This window comes from Pyricularia grisea, assembly GCF_004355905.1.
Source record: "Pyricularia grisea strain NI907 chromosome Unknown Pyricularia_grisea_NI907_Scaffold_1, whole genome shotgun sequence".
NCBI classification, from domain to species: domain Eukaryota; kingdom Fungi; phylum Ascomycota; class Sordariomycetes; order Magnaporthales; family Pyriculariaceae; genus Pyricularia; species Pyricularia grisea.
The window spans coordinates 200795-215833 of NW_022156716.1; the positions used below are offsets into that span (position 1 = coordinate 200795).

A 15039-nucleotide genomic window follows, 5' to 3' on the forward strand; every position below is an offset into this window, starting at 1 on the left:
CCCCCAATTCACAAAGCCACCGTGTGTGTATGGTAGGTAGTAAGTACCTATAGCAACTAGACTAGATAGGCAGTTGGCGTTGATAGAATTCTATTTCATCAACCCTCTCTGGGCAAAATTCAATTACGTACATACGACTGCCAAAAGGAAACTGGAAAGAATATATTATTTTATAAGCACACATTCGTCAAACCTCTAGCATTCAATCATCCGGATCACCATAAACAACTCTCCGTTACTCAAAAATATAGCATCCCGGTGTGCCGCCCAGGGTATCCAACAGCTCAGAAATCGGCCTGTCCTGCGTCGTAACGCCCATCCTCAGCAGGTCATCCTTCCTGGTATCCCTGCTGGGCGGGCTGTTGTTGATAGTGATGGTTCCGGCAACGTCGTTGGCCTGCTCCGGGTGCAGAGCCTGCCAGATCCAGTAGACAAAATCGACCATGGAGTGGTGCAGGTAAAAGGAAGGGTCGTTGATGGACGAGTAGAGATCGCTCGCCTCGCCTCCCACGCCAAAGTGGCCCGAGCCGTGCATGCCCAGGAACCCATCCCCGAACCGACCCTGGAACTCGGTTTGCATGAGCTCAATGGAGCTCGACGCGAGCCCGACCGTCAGGTTGTGTAGGTTGTCGTGCGTAAAGTAGGTGCGCGAGACGATGTTGCTGAGGTCTCTCGACAGGCAGCGCGGGTTCGATCCCAGCGCTCCGGTGGGCGAGGGCTCGAGCCCATCCATTCCCGGGCGGACGGGCCCGATGTTGGCCGAGAAGTTGGCAAACGGACCCGTGGTCACGCAGCCGCCGCCCTCACCCGAAGGGATAAAAATGGCGCCGCCGCCGCCGACGGTACCATTGTGTTCCTTGAACTCGCCGTTGCCGCCCAGCGAGGTGTCGGAGCCGTCAAAGACGGGCGACTTGGTCATGTCGTCGGCGCTGTGGAACCAGTTCCAGTAGGGCTGGGTCCCCTTGTACCCGCACTCCTCGCGGAGGGCGGTCTCGTATGCCCAGGTGATGTACCGGTGCCACGTCAGGAAGTTTCCGGTGCCGTGGATGGTCATGGTGTTGTTGATGTGGACCGCGACAAAGTCGTCAAAGCGGGTCTTGGCCCCAGGCGCAAAGGAAGGGTCTCCTTTGGCCGGGGCGCTGCGGAGGCACTGAACGGCACGGATGTACTCCTTGCGGTCTTTCTTGCTCAACTTTGCCCTGTTTTTGTTGTTAGTCTACCTACGACTATGTTATTTTGCCCTTGACGTGATTATCTCTTGGCAACGGCGTATGATGATGAGGTTGGAAAGCAAAACAAAAAAAAAGAAAAAAACAAAAAAAAAGAAAAAGAGACAAAAAGAGGGTGTGCAAGGGAAAGCACGGACGCAAGGGACGACCGATTGCAAATCCGCAAAGCAACGTTTCCCCGCACCCTATGGGGGGAAGTATTGTAGTGGCATCTTGGTGGTGTGGGTTGATTTGCTTATAGGTGGCGACAAAGCAAAAGCATCGTGGACCGCTTGGGTAAATGCAATGCACCGTAGACGGCACAGGTAAAGAAAGGCAAGGTAGACCAGAATTAATTCTCCCCCCGCACTCACCAATCACGCCTAACAGCGGCATTCTTGATTGTGCATCCGTTTGCACCTGCTCCCCTCTCCTTCAAAGCCGTGATGGCCTGCTTCTGTAACGAAGCTAGGAGCTTCTCTGCCGCAGACGCGGGCGGGAGGGCGGACCCGGACACCACGCTTGCAAGGCAGGCAAATCCCGCTAGGACGCTGGGGATGTCGACATGCATTGTTTCTGCTTGTTTGAGAGCCTGTCTTGTAGGATGAGGGGAAGGCTGATGGATGTTTGCTCGGACCCTTCTCGAGTGCAGGAAGGAAAAAAAAAAGTAACTTGAGGGAAGGGAGCGAATGACAATGAGCAAACAGGCCACAGACAGGCAAGACAGATGCAGAAGCAATGAAGAACAAAAAAATGTTTGAAAACAAAGGGATGCTGTTCGTTGTAAAAGTATGAATAAATAAAGAGTGCAAAAGGACCTTTTTCGCATACCTTGTGCTTGGCTTTACTCCTTGTTCCCCCTCTCTTATTTCTTGCCTCTAGCCTGGGCATGTCGTATCATCCGGCCCCCGAAAGTCGTTGGTTTCTCTATCTAGCCGCTCGGCAATGTCAGATTGTCAATAGTGCCTATAGAAAAAAAAGGGGCAACGCAATAATGGTATAGAGATGAATGGTATGTGGTAACGGTAGATTGAAAGCTCCACCCAATGAGCCCCAAACGTCATTAAATCACTTCTTAGCAAAACGTCGAATCAGAGTTGACAGTTTGAGGGTTTTCCCGAACAGCTGAAAGTGGGTTGCGGGAGGTAACGACAAGAACGGGGCGATGCGTAGTTTTACGACATAGTTCCACGTCGGGGATATAATCTAGTCTAAATGCAGCAAAGTTGTTCAAGTTTGAGGGTGTGAAGATGGTAGATTCCCGTGGCGATACAGTGAATTATTCCGTCAAACACCAACTACCTCTTCTACGAGCGACGACGAGAACATCATGTCTGGTTACGTATGATGAGCCAAGTTTCCTCAATGCGCTTTGACATGCCAATGTTGCTAGCGTATTGTTGTTGGTGTGCAATATGCATGGCTTCATGGTGAACGTGGTTCTTGGTACTTCCAGGGGCTTTCTTTTTTTGTCGACCGACGACACTTTGCTGTTCTGCAGTATCGAATCGAGGATTTCTCTGTTTTGCTTGTTTTTTTTTTTTTTTTTTCAGGGTAGAGTTGGGTAAAAATCTGTGGCCATCTCGTTAAAGAAGGTGGTTTTGATGTGTTCATATGCCAAGTCTCTTGGTGCTGTAAGGGAAACCCACAAAGTCGGCTCCTTCTCCGCGCTCCTGGTGTTTTTGTTACGTGGTACGCATCGAATAGAATTGACAAAAATATCGCAGCCAAGAAAAAAAAAGGTCTCTTATTATCATAAATTTTAACCTTGACAAGCAAAGCCCAGCATAAGTTGAAGCTAGATCCCCAAGACAATTCTCTCCCAGTGGAGTCCTTGGACCGTTTGCCCATCAAACCAACATCAGTCGGCTTCCCATTGCGTTAATAATTCCGTAAATCGCCAAGCATTCCCCGGGATTTGAATCCGCCGTTGCCGCCTTATTGGCCCATTGCTGACATAGGCCAGGGCTTTTTTTTTCTCGTCGCAGAACCCTTTTAAACCGCCCTTGCCGCCTCTGGATAATAGACCGACCGGTGGGTGTCTAATCCGGTGAACTCTCCACCCACACTCCCTTTGAAATAAATATGGCATGGGTTTTGAAGGCATGCGATATTACATCTTTAGCCAAGTTGGTAGTACCAAATATCCGATATTCTGCAACATGTGCATGTGGCTGCAGGTTCGCCATCCTTTTTTTCTGTTTTCTGTTTTCTTTTTTGTTCGTGAGGGTTTGCCACTTTGGCAGGGAAATATTAATTCCTTTTTCGTTCCAGTGAGATACGCATCTACCATGGTACCTTTGACAGAGATCTTCGGAGTTGCATCTTGAATAGTCAGGTACATACATCATAACAGAGATATCACTTTCTGTGGTGAAAACGACAGCGCCGACCGAGCTACTAGCTTCGACATTTTCCCTCAATTTATCCTCCCTTTCATCTATCGAATCCTCCTTTATCACCTACATGTTGTCCAAGTCGGCATCTTTTCCCTAAACCATGCCACCATTTCCGTTCGTCTAGGTATCCAACCCCCTAGCCATACACATTGCTTTCCCGTGTGCCTTGGCATGTTTCCTTGTAGCAACCCCGCGACCAACACCTGCGCCCTCTTGCACAGTTCAGCGAGTGGTTTAAACCGGCATAGAGACAGGGCCCATGAAACCTCGTCTTCGGAAACGAGCCATGGCTAATCCCCTAGCCGTAAATCTAGATTCTACTGCCCACAAGGCTATAGACATGACCGACCAGCCGTGTGAGGGGAGGGGTTCAGGGGTATAAGCATTTTTTTTTCTTTTTTTTTTTCTCCGTGTCTAACTCGTTCAGAAAAGACGGGAGGAAGTAGGTCTGATGGCGGGAATCGTAATATGCTCGTCGATCATGGGGGTGGAGTATGCAAGCCGTTGTTGCACTGCTGCACGCCCGTCAAAGTCACCCACATCAGTGAAATTCAGGTTCCCGTCCCGTCGCGAACACCTTGTGTGCTTCCTTCTTTTTTTTTTTCTTTTTCTTTTTTTATGTAGATCCGACCCCCGATCTCATGTTGACGTCCTGGCTCGATTCACGTTTCTTGTCTTTTTTTTTTATCTGAGATGTGACAGCAGTCGATCGATTCTTTGCCATCTCCCAAGTCTTGGCTTGCAAGCATCTCCATCCAACCCATCTTTATTGAGCTTGAACCTCGACCTTGCACAACAAGAGAAAAAAAATTAGTTTGACAGGGAAAAAAACCGCCAACAATGTCGTCTCGAGCCGAGGAAAGCAACACGGAGTGGTTGATGGGCGTCATGTGCACGTTTTACGCCCTCGCTATCTTCAGTGTCTGCCTGCGCATGTACACGCGCTTCGTGGTGGTCAAGTCGCCAGGCCTCGACGACTACTTCATGTTGGCGGCGGCGGCGTGCGCGACCGTCGGCATGGCCACGCACGGCATCCAGGCCCAGAACGGGATGGGCAAGCACTCCGAGTTCATCACGCCGGCCATGCGCATGCAGTACGGAAAGTTTGGCTTCTTCCAGAGCATCATCAACAACACGGGCGGCATCTCGGTCCTCAAGGTCTCCATCGCCCTGTCGCTGCTCAAGCTGGGTGGGGGACACAGGGCCTACACAAACACCCTCTACGGGTTTCTTGCCCTGACGGCCGCCATCACCATCTATGCCTGGGGTACCCTCATCTTCTACTGTGACCCCGTCCACGGCTACTGGGACAAGAGCGTCAATCCAAAGTGCTACGACATCAAGCTCTTTGTCATGTTTGGACTAATCCACAACGCCGTCAACATATTTACCGACGTGGCGTTTGCGGCGCTGCCCATCCCCATCATCTGGATGCTGCAGATGAAGAGGAAGACCAAGATCTATCTTTGCATTGTACTGAGCCTGGGTTTGATGTAAGTCATATCTCATGCGACCAGGTCAACTTTGCTAGCTCGGGCCCCCCCTCTTTTTGACTAATTTTCTCATGTTAGTGCCGTCGTCATGGGAGTCCTCAAGGCCACATACCAGATCAAACACGGCGGTGACCGCGACAGTCCGTTTATGCACGGCGTACAGTTCTGGGCCTTGTGAGTATACCACCTTTGTCTTTTCCCCCGAGCCCATAAATCCCCCCCCCTGGCCCCCTCAACCAAGTCATCTTTCTAACCTTTCTCTCCCACTCTCTCCCACCCTAAAGCCTTCAACTCAACACGGGCATCATAGCCGCCTGCGCGCCGACCCTCAAGCCCCTCCTCGGCCGCGCCCTCCACCTGGGCAGCACCGCCAAGCCCCGAAGCTACGGCAACAGCAGCGGCGCCATGTACTTTGACAGCAAGGGCAACAACAGGTCCCGGTCCAAGAGGGGCTACATCAACCAGACCGACAACGACGACGTCGACATCGAGCTGAGCCGCACGAGCAGGCAGATACTTGGCGGAGGCGTCGGTTCGTTCCATGCCGGTGCCGTGGGCGGTGCCGAGGCTCTGAGACAGCAGCAGCAGCAGCAGCAGCTACAACCGTCGGCTTCCAAGGGGACGGATTCGCAGAGTGAGGAGTTTATCCTGCAGGGAACCGCGGAAGGAGGCATTTTGAGGACGACCGAGATTTCCATACAGCGTTGAGTGAATCTCGGCAGGACTGAACCTATCGTTGGACTTTCCACAAGAGAGAGAGAGATATGACTACATAACGAAGGATTAATAATGAGTGAGATAAAGGGGGTCGGCGATCAACAGCACATTTTTACCTATTTACCTATCTCCTTGCTTGTGTACCTATCTTAACCTTACCTAGATACCCGCGCTATCACGCATGAGAATTCTGCTACCTATTATTCATGTTTACGTATTGACCTAGTGACAGTGATTTCAACTAGTTCTAATACCAAAGTTGGCCCTAGACTGCTCAGCAGCAGAATCCAGTGAGGGTCCTTGTCCTCGACCTGTAAACCAATATCGCAAGAACCGCGATCAAAACACAGCAGGAGTTTGCCGAATTTTAGCGATAAAGCAACTGGCTTGAAACAGGCAACTCCGAAGTGCCATTGAAAGACAGCCGTATCAGCTGCCCCCTCCTTTGTGGGAATGTTAGCAAGCAAGAAAGATCCGCTATCAAGATGGAGGAGAGAAGAGTAAAACTGACATGAAGGGCGAATTTGCAAAGGAACCGATGTCGTCATCTTCGTCATCGTCTTCATAAAAGTCCGGATCCTCGTCGTTTTCCTCATCCGCTTGGCCATAATCTCCATCATGGTCCTCTTCTTTCCTGTCCGTCTTCACAAAGATGCCATCTCCCGCGACCCGCCAATCCGACCCCGACATCTCGACATACTGCGTCGCCAACTCCCACGCCTCGCGGTCTGCGCTGTCACCGCTCTCAAACACGCGGAGTGAGTTCCAGTTGTCGCCCCACTGCCCACCTAGTATGGCACCGATGATGAGCTGGTAAGCGCTGTTGCGCTCCGTCCAAAGGTCTGCCGCGTCGACGTTACGCATCAGTTGGTGGTCACGCAGCACGGTGTGCCGGTCCTCGCGTGGCACGAGTTGCACAAAGAGTCTATCCAGTACCGGCAGGTTCCGCACCAGCGCCCCCACGTGCGTCGACAGAGGGAAGGCCGCCACGTACGACAAGTCTGACACCGATGGCGGGAGGAGTGGCTGATCGTTGGGGTACATCTCGCATCCGAGCAGAGCGCCAAGGATGGAGGGCGGACGCTTGAGAAAGAACTCGTACGAGCTGTATACGCGCACCGAAGGTCCCTCGTTCAGGAGGAGCTTTGTCCAAGGGCGCACGGTGAAGAGCGTACAGGGAATGCGCTTGAGGGTTGTCTTTGGAGATATGGTCGGGTAGGGCGCAGACGCTAGCTCTGCCGTGCCATTTGTACTGCCGCTTGACAGGGCTGTGGATTCTACCGATGATCCAGACTTGGTTTGACGGCTCTCTCGAGACAGTGAGAGAATGTGCAACTGAGGGCCGAAGCTCCACGAATCCCCGACGTATATCGACCGGGCAAACAGGGTTGCCAAAATTCGTGGGGTGGTAACTAGAGTAAAGCGTAACGGGCTCACCAGCTCAAACACTGCGTCCCACAGCCAGTTGTAGTCTTGATTGTAGGTTGTCCACTCGGTCGCATCGCTCCGGCTCCGGCGTGCATGCCCTTGAGAACTCTCAGCTACATCTCTAGGTGCCACATTTGATGTCACATTGTCTTCCACCAGCATTGAAAAAGTCCGAACATGGTACTGGAGGTTATGAGAGCGGATGAAGTCGAGTGTAGGAATGGAAGCTACTGGGTCGCCATCGTCTTCGAGGCCGAGGAGCACATCGTGGGCGACGGGCCATTGGACGTGGCGAAACAGTAGGGGCAGGACGGCGGCGCGCCAGCGTCTGTTGACCAGCGAGCAGTTCTTGAGTGCCGGATGGTCGACGTGACCATGTTCAGCATACGGTGGTGTTACATCATGTAGACGGCGTTCGGAAAGTGGACGAGAGTCGAGGAACCGTAGGATGTGGGACAGAAGTTCATTCGGAAGATCCGAAAGAGATGTCGGCGGGGGTATTGCCTGCGTCTCCATTGTACGTCGATATGGTACGAGAGTTGTATCAAAGTGGAAAAGGTTGGAGCGATAGGAATCTCCTGATGGAAAAATAGAGGTTTTGTGTTATCTTTCGTCTCGCGAGCAGTCTCGTTCTACAAAGACAAACAGACCCTAGGTAGGTAAGGTAGGTAGTATTTCACTGACGACAAGATGGGGACGAAACGCGGGGGTGGGAACCTAGCTAGCTGGGCGCACTAACCTTAATCTGTTGCAGGCTATATTTACCGAAGTCACTGGCATTAGTTATTAACGGAGGCTTTCGTTTTTAACGATGTTTTAATGCAATAATTATAAACCCGGGAAGGAAGTACCTTACCGAGATTCGATTAATTGCGCCTGGGTTCGAATCCTGGGAAGGGAAAATTTGTAATTTCCCTTGAAAATTGCTAGCTTAGAAAAAAACACCCCTAAAAACGAGTTTCGTAAGCAAATCCACGGGTAGGCATATGGTATATTTGTGAAAAAATACAAATAGTGAAATGGGATTAGATTTGTCCACCCAATTGGATTTATTGGAATTGTACAAATGTATCCCGCTACCGTACCAAAGGTAGTAATAAAAAATGGTACCGCCAGCGGGCTGGGGGGTGTGTTGCAGGTTATATTTACCGAAGTCACTGGCATTAGTTATTAACGGAGGCCTTCGTTTTTGACGATGTTTTAGTGCAACATAATCTTTACCCCGAGTGGGGGTTGGACATCCTCCTGGGCACGTGACATGGCTGATGCGATGCATGCCCCGTGCCAGTTCTTCAAGTATGAAAATTATCCCAATCTCGAAATGATTTGTCTGTATAGAATGTATATATGTATATATGCTAAGGAATATGCCGTGTACTGTACTATAATGCCTGATATTGTACCCAAAACTCCTCTGATGCTATAGCATGAATGATGAATAAAGCAGAACAACCGGTCGACCAACACCACACACCGACAGGCAACAAATAAACAGCAAAGAATCTCAAACCAATTCTCTCCAAACCGTGTAACTATAACGAGTACCTCCTGGCCCTCTTTCTATAATGTCTGCGTATATGCAGAGTCTAACGCCCAGTCATGTATTATGCACCGTGTACCAAACCACAAAAAGCGTAGGCAAACATGGCAAAAATAAAAGACCACTCTAACCTGGTGACGAGATGTACTGAAAAATAGCCAACATCTTTAGTTGACCATCATGAATGGAAAGAAAACAAATAGAAAATCTAAGCCCAAGGAGTCCGTCTCAGACATCTTCCTCGTCCTCATCCTCATCGTCGGTCTCGCTCCCGCTCATGTCTACCAACTTCTTCCTGGCCTCTTCCTCTTCCATCTCCCTGTAGCTGCTATAACTCAACATCAGGAACGCAACGACGATCAGCCCGCCGCCCATGATTGCCGCCCCACCCAGTGGCTGCCGTTTGATGAACCAGTCGGCCAGCGCGACGGTGAATATGGTGAGCAGGCTGGCCACGCTGCTCAGCACGGGGCTGGTCAGGCTGATGAGCACCAGGAACGACCCGGCAAAGGTCGCATTCATCACGACGCTGACAAACAAGTACCAGGCCACCCGGCCCGTCGGCAGCTCAAACGTCTCCAGCCCCGTCAAGTGCAGCAGCGGCAGCGGGATCCACAGCACGCTCAGCGTGAACAGGCCGATCAGCGACCCGAAGGTGTTGGCAAAGATCATACCGCGGTTGGGCGAGCAGCCGTCCGGCGGGCACGCGAACCGCTTGTATAGAACTTCGTACAGGCCGTAGAGGACCGAGCCGGCACCGATGACGACGTTTCCTATGAACCGCGTCGCAGTATCTGGTGAGCCGCCCTCCGTGGCCCGCGAAGATACGACATGCCCGCCGGCCTCAACCTCGCCAGAGGGTGGCACGGGAGGCGAGGTAGACGGCGGTGGGGTGCTGACGCCGTTGCCATCGCCGTAGGCCACAACCAGCACGCCGGCAATTGCGATGGCAACGGCAACGCTCTTACCCAGCCGCAGCTTCTCCTTGAGCAGCGGTACGCTGAAGGCGTAAGCAAAGAATGCACTGCAGTTGTAGATGGCCGTCAGGTCGCTGGGAGTCGTCATGTTGACCGCGATGTACCAGCTGAGCCCGGCGACCGTCAAGGCCGACGTGATGCCGGCTGTGGTTCGCACCATGTACCGCCACGGGCTGTGGTTCCTCTCGCCATAGCCCCTGGGCAGATCGAGGTCGTGGCGCTCCACCATGATGGCCGTGGTGCGAACGAGCCAGACGTGACGGCGCCAAAAGACAGGCCACGGCACGTCGCGCTTCTGGATGCGCAGGATGAGCAGCTGGACGGGCCACAGGAACGCCCACGAGCCGTGTGTCAGGTAAAGCATGCAGTAGGGCTTAGCCCAGCCGGCCTGCTGCACGTACCACGCCAGCTCCGTCTGGATGGTGAAGCTGAGCAGGCTCACGACGAGGAAGATTCCCGCGTATGTGTACTTGCGGCGGGCCGCCTGCACCGCTGCGCTGGACGGCGGCGACTGCGACCGCATCGTGCTCCGCCGTGAGAGTGTTGGCATCGTAGACCGTGGCGTCGTCGGCGTGTGTGGTAAATTCGGGGAGGGCCGACGGTGTGGGCCGTTGAAACCGCTGCGGCCACGATCTGCGTCTACGGAGAGTGTCGAGCCCGGCTCGGTCGAGTCGCGATCGGGTTTGTAGAGAAGTGGTGTGCCGGAACGGCCATCGGTGGGCCGGAGGAAAGCGGGTCGGCGGTCGTCCATCGGGTAAGCAAGCCCCTATGTGCTACCGGTCGGTAGGTAGGGGAATGTGGTGGTTTGCCGAATGTGTGTGTGCGATGTGGCTGGCTGGTTGCGGTGCGATGCGATGCGATGCGATGCGATACGACGCGGTAGGGTAACGGTACGGTGCGACCCGGCGCTAGGTTGGCCAGTCGGGTGAGTAAAAAGTCTGACGGCAGCTGCAATTTGACAAACGGACCAGACGCCACAGGCATGTAGGTAGTTGTTGACAGGGAGGGATCGACGGAGCTCGGGCTCGAGAGGGATCGGCAGTTGGTTAGATCGGTGGTGACATTGGCCTGTGTTGTGGCTATCATCAGATCAGGGGCCGTCCATGAATGCGCAGTAGTGTTATGTGTTATGCGGTAGTTGTTCAGGTGAGAATTTCCGACGGCTCAAGCTTCTTTGGTCAGGAACAGCTTGGTGAAAGTAGTCTGTCTATCTGTCTGCTTAGGTACCTGGGTACCTAGACAAGGTAAGGTTTAGGTAAGGTAAGTGGGCAGGGCAGTTGGCGTGCTGCGGAAAATGTGACAGAAGACGAAACCATTAGGATTTTTTTTTTTTTTTTGTTTTTTTTTTTTTTGCGACTGAATAGGGCGGTATCTTTCCTCCGCAGTGTGTTGCCCGTTAAAAATTGCACAAGAATTGATGTTTGGCACTTTGCAAATCAAATCAATTACTTGCTGTAGCCGTGTTTGCCGACCAAATGACGTCTCCCAACCGGGTGGTGGGTTTGGGTCATGGGACCTCCGCACTTGAAAGACAACCCGAATTAACGCGGGATCGTTGAGGGCAATCCCTTATCAGTTGCCTCAAATCGGCCGGGGTGACAATTCGATGCTGCACGTCAAAAGAGAAGCGCAATGTAACCGGTTGCAAAGCCTGCCTACCTTTTGTCCAAATCACACGCTGCTTTTCTGAATGAATCCAGCCGGGAAAATCAGCAGATTAAAAGACGAGAAAGCGACTAGAATCTGTCCAAACTCCTTGTCCTCTTTATTACTATTATTTTTCCAGGGTTCAACGCCCGAGAAATACCGGTTGGTTTAATACCCCATTCTCCCTGGGTCGAAAACAGGGTTGTATCAATCGTAGGGGGATGAAGATGGGCAAAGTGGGGCAGGCCGTGCTGCTCCAACACACCCCACTCTCCAGCAGTTTTGAATGTCATCCAAACATAGCGTCCGGAGATGCACCAACGGGTTTGTCGGCTCAAAATAGGAGAGATGAAGGTCCCAAATCTAAACCATAGACTGGTCGCTGTTGGGACCCATGTATAGTATCAAACCCTAAAAACACAGAGGGCAGACTCGGCGACCGTAATCTTCAAAACCAAATTACCAAGATTAAATAAATAAATAGCCTTTGAACAAACTTTGTGTGTTTCTTTTCGTGGCTGCCAAAGAATTAGCAAACATTGGTAATAATTACTACATCAAAGAAACCTCGTTAAACAACCCCCAAGATTACGCCCAGAGAGCTCATGTCCCTGCCCTGCTTCAAAGAGCCTGCCTGTACGTAAGGCTGCGTCGGTCTTTAGGTAACGTTATTTCACCACATCAGATTAATGTGGCCAGTCCTTCCGCTCCCCTCATGCCCTTGACCTAAGCTGGTTCGTTCATCCGATTAACCTACACAAAATGCGAGATCGAACCCGGGCCCTTGGTTCTATAACGTTTCTGGCATTCGCTACATGTGGCAGTTCGCTATACCCCCCGGAGAGTCTTATTAAAAACAGCGAGTTCTGTCTGACTAGGGGCTAAAGGGGGAAACTCTTCAGCAGATTCTACAGCAAATCACCATTTACAATAGAGTTGAGCACATATAGGCGAACGTCGTTATGTCCCAAGTCTTATTCTCATTGAACTCGGATAAAAGTGGGTGTAAGAAACCCATATACATGCAAATCTCGCAGTGACTATTCGTCGTCTTCGAGATTGCCGAAGTGAAGTCATGTTTCCTCATGATGATTCCCCGCCAAAATACTCCAAGCATCGCCGTAGAAGTGCGTCACAAGTTCAAAGAGCTTGCAAACCACCATTACAATCCCTAATATAACTCAAAGTTGAGAGCCTCGACTTCCAAGACAGACCCAAGAGATTCAGGGATAACAACGGTCAAAAGAAAGTAAATCAATCGCAGCCATCAGGAAGCAAACAAAATATGCCGCTCACGCGATCAAGAGTTTCCAGAAATATAAAGCGAATGAAAGAAGCAAGGGTCAAAATACCATGTTCCTTAATTACGTTATGTAGAACGATAAAAACATGGATATTTTCCATGGACTGATCAGAAGACATGAAAAAGTAGGCCATGCAATGAGGGAATGAATTGAAGAAGCCAAAGGTACAAGAAAGCAACGTGCAAAAAAGCCAAGAACCACCCGTGAGGTTAAAACTCCATTTTCGTTAAATTGCGAAAGAAAGCATGAACTACAAATGACGGAAGACGAATGCTAAGAGAGACATGAAAACGAACCAAATGAGCAAAGCAATCAACACTTTGTCATGCGGATTCTTTTTGCTTCCATGTTGGTTTACCTGGCCACAGCACCAGCGCGGTTCAGGACCAACATGGGTGTTTTGCGAGGCGCAGACCCATCCAAACCACCCTGCTTCCCAGCCACCTTAAACATGCTCGCAAATGATCCTCCTCCACTGACGCTGTCCGAATCGCTGGCAATGCTAACTGTGTCTGCGGCCTTGGATGCAGGCCTGTTGCTGCCGATTGCGCCCCAGCTTCCGGTCGAGGTACGCGAGCTAGGCGGGTGGCAGTCGACGTCGTCATCTCCATTGAGACTACCCGAGCCCGAAACCGAGTCGTCGTCCTCCGTAAGAGGCGTTGGCATCTCCTCAGCCGACTCTGAAACTGGGCTAATGCTACCGGATGAGCCAGGGCTGCGGACCTGGGTGCGCGTAATGCCAGCTCGGACGAGGTTGCTCAGAGCCGAGCGTCGGGCGCGGCCAGCAAAGTTCTTGCTGCCATCGTGCTTCGAAGTCGGTTTGGTGCGAAGCTCATCGAACGAGGGGGGACCAGTGGGCTGGCGGATAGGGTGCTCACCCGCACGTGCCTGTCCAGGTCCATAGCCGCCAGGGGTAAGCGGGAAGTTTGCCGTCTTGGGCCCAGCAGACTTGGGGCTAGAGTCGTTGGTAGCCACGGAAAGGCCACCCTGACCGTTAGAGATGGAGGTTGACTTCTTGTGGCCGCGACGGAAGGCGTTGGCGCTAGGGGGCGGAAGAGGAGTGTGATCCTCTCCGCCAGGCGACTGGAAACGGCGGGGGGGAGACGAGTTGCGGAAGCCGTTCATGTGCGACTCGGCCGGAGGAGGCGAGACCTGGACACTGGGGGCCGCCTGGTATCCATACTGGTCGCCATAATGATTCTGGACCTGGGGCGACTGGTTGAGATAGTAGGATGGCTGGCCAGTCACAGGGTCATACATGGCGTAAATAGTTCCCTGGGCAGTCTGGATACCATTGATCATGGCCTGCTGCTGCATCAGTACCGCCTGTTGCTGCTGAAGCTGCTGCTGCTGATAAGCAGTGTGGTAGTTCTGGCCTCCGTTGATGTTCATGGTCTGGAACTGCTGCTGAGCGGCCTGAAGAGTCATAAGCTGCTGCTGGAGGCGCTGCTGCTGCTGAGCAAGGTACAGGTTGGTCGACACGAGATTGGCGTACACGGCAGGGTCCATGTGCTCAGGGCTCTGCTCCTCAATGCGGATCTCGGGAGGAGCAAGAATCTGGTCAGCAGTATAGAGTTGCTGCTGCTGCTGCTGCTGGAGACGTCGCTGCTCGGCAGCACGCTGTTGTTGTTGTTGCTGCTGCTGCTGCTGCTGCTGCTGCTGCTGCTGCTGCTGCTGCTGCTGCTGCTGCTGCTGAAGGAGCTGCTCCTCCTGCTGGCGCTGGAGAAACAGCTGCTGCTGCTGCTGCTGTTCCTGAAGGCGCTGCTGTTGCTGCTGCTGCTGCTGCTCCTGCAGACGCTGCTGCTGGAGCTCAGCAAAGTCAAGGGTCGCGTTCTGTCCCTGCTGCTGAGCGAAGCGGGGAAGAGAAGTCTTGGGACCGTTGTACAAAGAGTCATGTCCCAGGAGAGAGTTCCTGTTTTGCCCGGTGGAGCCAGAGTTAAGTGTACCGGACTGGGCAAAGGTCGCAGCGGTAGCACTCTTTGGCGCAGTTCGCAGACCAGCGAGGAGATGAGAGCGTGCCGTGGTGCGAGGAGTAGGCGCAGCGGGCTCAACAGCTCCGGGACCAAGGTTCTGGTCGAAAGTCAGGGGCTTTACTCCCTGGCCTCCGCGGCGCGAAGCGAGACCACCAGCACGAGCGGACAGGGCTTGGCCGTCGAAACCGGCAGACTGAGGCATAGCGGCGATGGCGTCCATTGCGGTCATAGACGAATTTGAGTTTGAAAAAAAGATTGTTTTAACGAGGTAAAATGAAGTTGTCGAGTTCCAAATGACTCGATGCAAGGGACCGAATTAAACCGATAAATGACCTGAAAAGCTGTCCGAATGC

At 52.4% G+C, this 15039-nt stretch overlaps 6 protein-coding genes across 6 annotated transcripts; 2 read left to right on the forward strand and 4 right to left on the reverse strand.

The window, feature by feature from the left end:
• Positions 1-56: 56 nt before the first annotated feature.
• Positions 57-1797, reverse strand: PgNI_00043 (uncharacterized protein). The gene is made up of 2 exons (XM_031120127.1): positions 1583-1797; positions 57-1199 (listed from the first exon to the last, which is right to left on the reverse strand). The coding sequence occupies exons 1-2, from the start codon at positions 1777-1779 to the stop codon at positions 236-238; spliced, it is 1161 nt and encodes a 386-aa protein (XP_030986874.1). The 5' UTR covers positions 1780-1797; the 3' UTR covers positions 57-235.
• Positions 1798-4239: 2442 nt separating this feature from the next.
• PgNI_00044 (uncharacterized protein) lies at positions 4240-5808 on the forward strand (the record flags this gene model as incomplete). Its single annotated transcript, XM_031120128.1, has 3 exons — positions 4240-5100; positions 5179-5274; positions 5385-5808. Exons 1-3 carry the CDS (start codon positions 4448-4450, stop codon positions 5806-5808), a joined length of 1173 nt encoding a protein of 390 aa, XP_030986053.1. The 5' UTR covers positions 4240-4447.
• Positions 5809-5916: 108 nt separating this feature from the next.
• On the reverse strand, positions 5917-7945 carry PgNI_00045 (uncharacterized protein). The gene is made up of 2 exons (XM_031120129.1): positions 6329-7945; positions 5917-6260 (listed from the first exon to the last, which is right to left on the reverse strand). Exons 1-2 carry the CDS (start codon positions 7759-7761, stop codon positions 6185-6187), a joined length of 1509 nt encoding a protein of 502 aa, XP_030986625.1. The 5' UTR covers positions 7762-7945; the 3' UTR covers positions 5917-6184.
• A 1068-nt stretch (positions 7946-9013) lies between these two features.
• PgNI_00046 (uncharacterized protein) lies at positions 9014-10513 on the reverse strand (the record flags this gene model as incomplete). Its single annotated transcript, XM_031120130.1, has 1 exon — positions 9014-10513. One exon carries the CDS (start codon positions 10511-10513, stop codon positions 9014-9016), a length of 1500 nt encoding a protein of 499 aa, XP_030986598.1.
• A 1208-nt stretch (positions 10514-11721) lies between these two features.
• PgNI_00047 (uncharacterized protein) lies at positions 11722-12294 on the forward strand (the record flags this gene model as incomplete). Its single annotated transcript, XM_031120131.1, has 3 exons — positions 11722-11787; positions 11927-12049; positions 12109-12294. The coding sequence occupies 3 exons, from the start codon at positions 11722-11724 to the stop codon at positions 12292-12294; spliced, it is 375 nt and encodes a 124-aa protein (XP_030987788.1).
• A 773-nt stretch (positions 12295-13067) lies between these two features.
• Positions 13068-14906, reverse strand: PgNI_00048 (uncharacterized protein; the record flags this gene model as incomplete). Its single annotated transcript, XM_031120132.1, has 1 exon — positions 13068-14906. One exon carries the CDS (start codon positions 14904-14906, stop codon positions 13068-13070), a length of 1839 nt encoding a protein of 612 aa, XP_030987792.1.
• Positions 14907-15039: the final 133 nt, after the last annotated feature.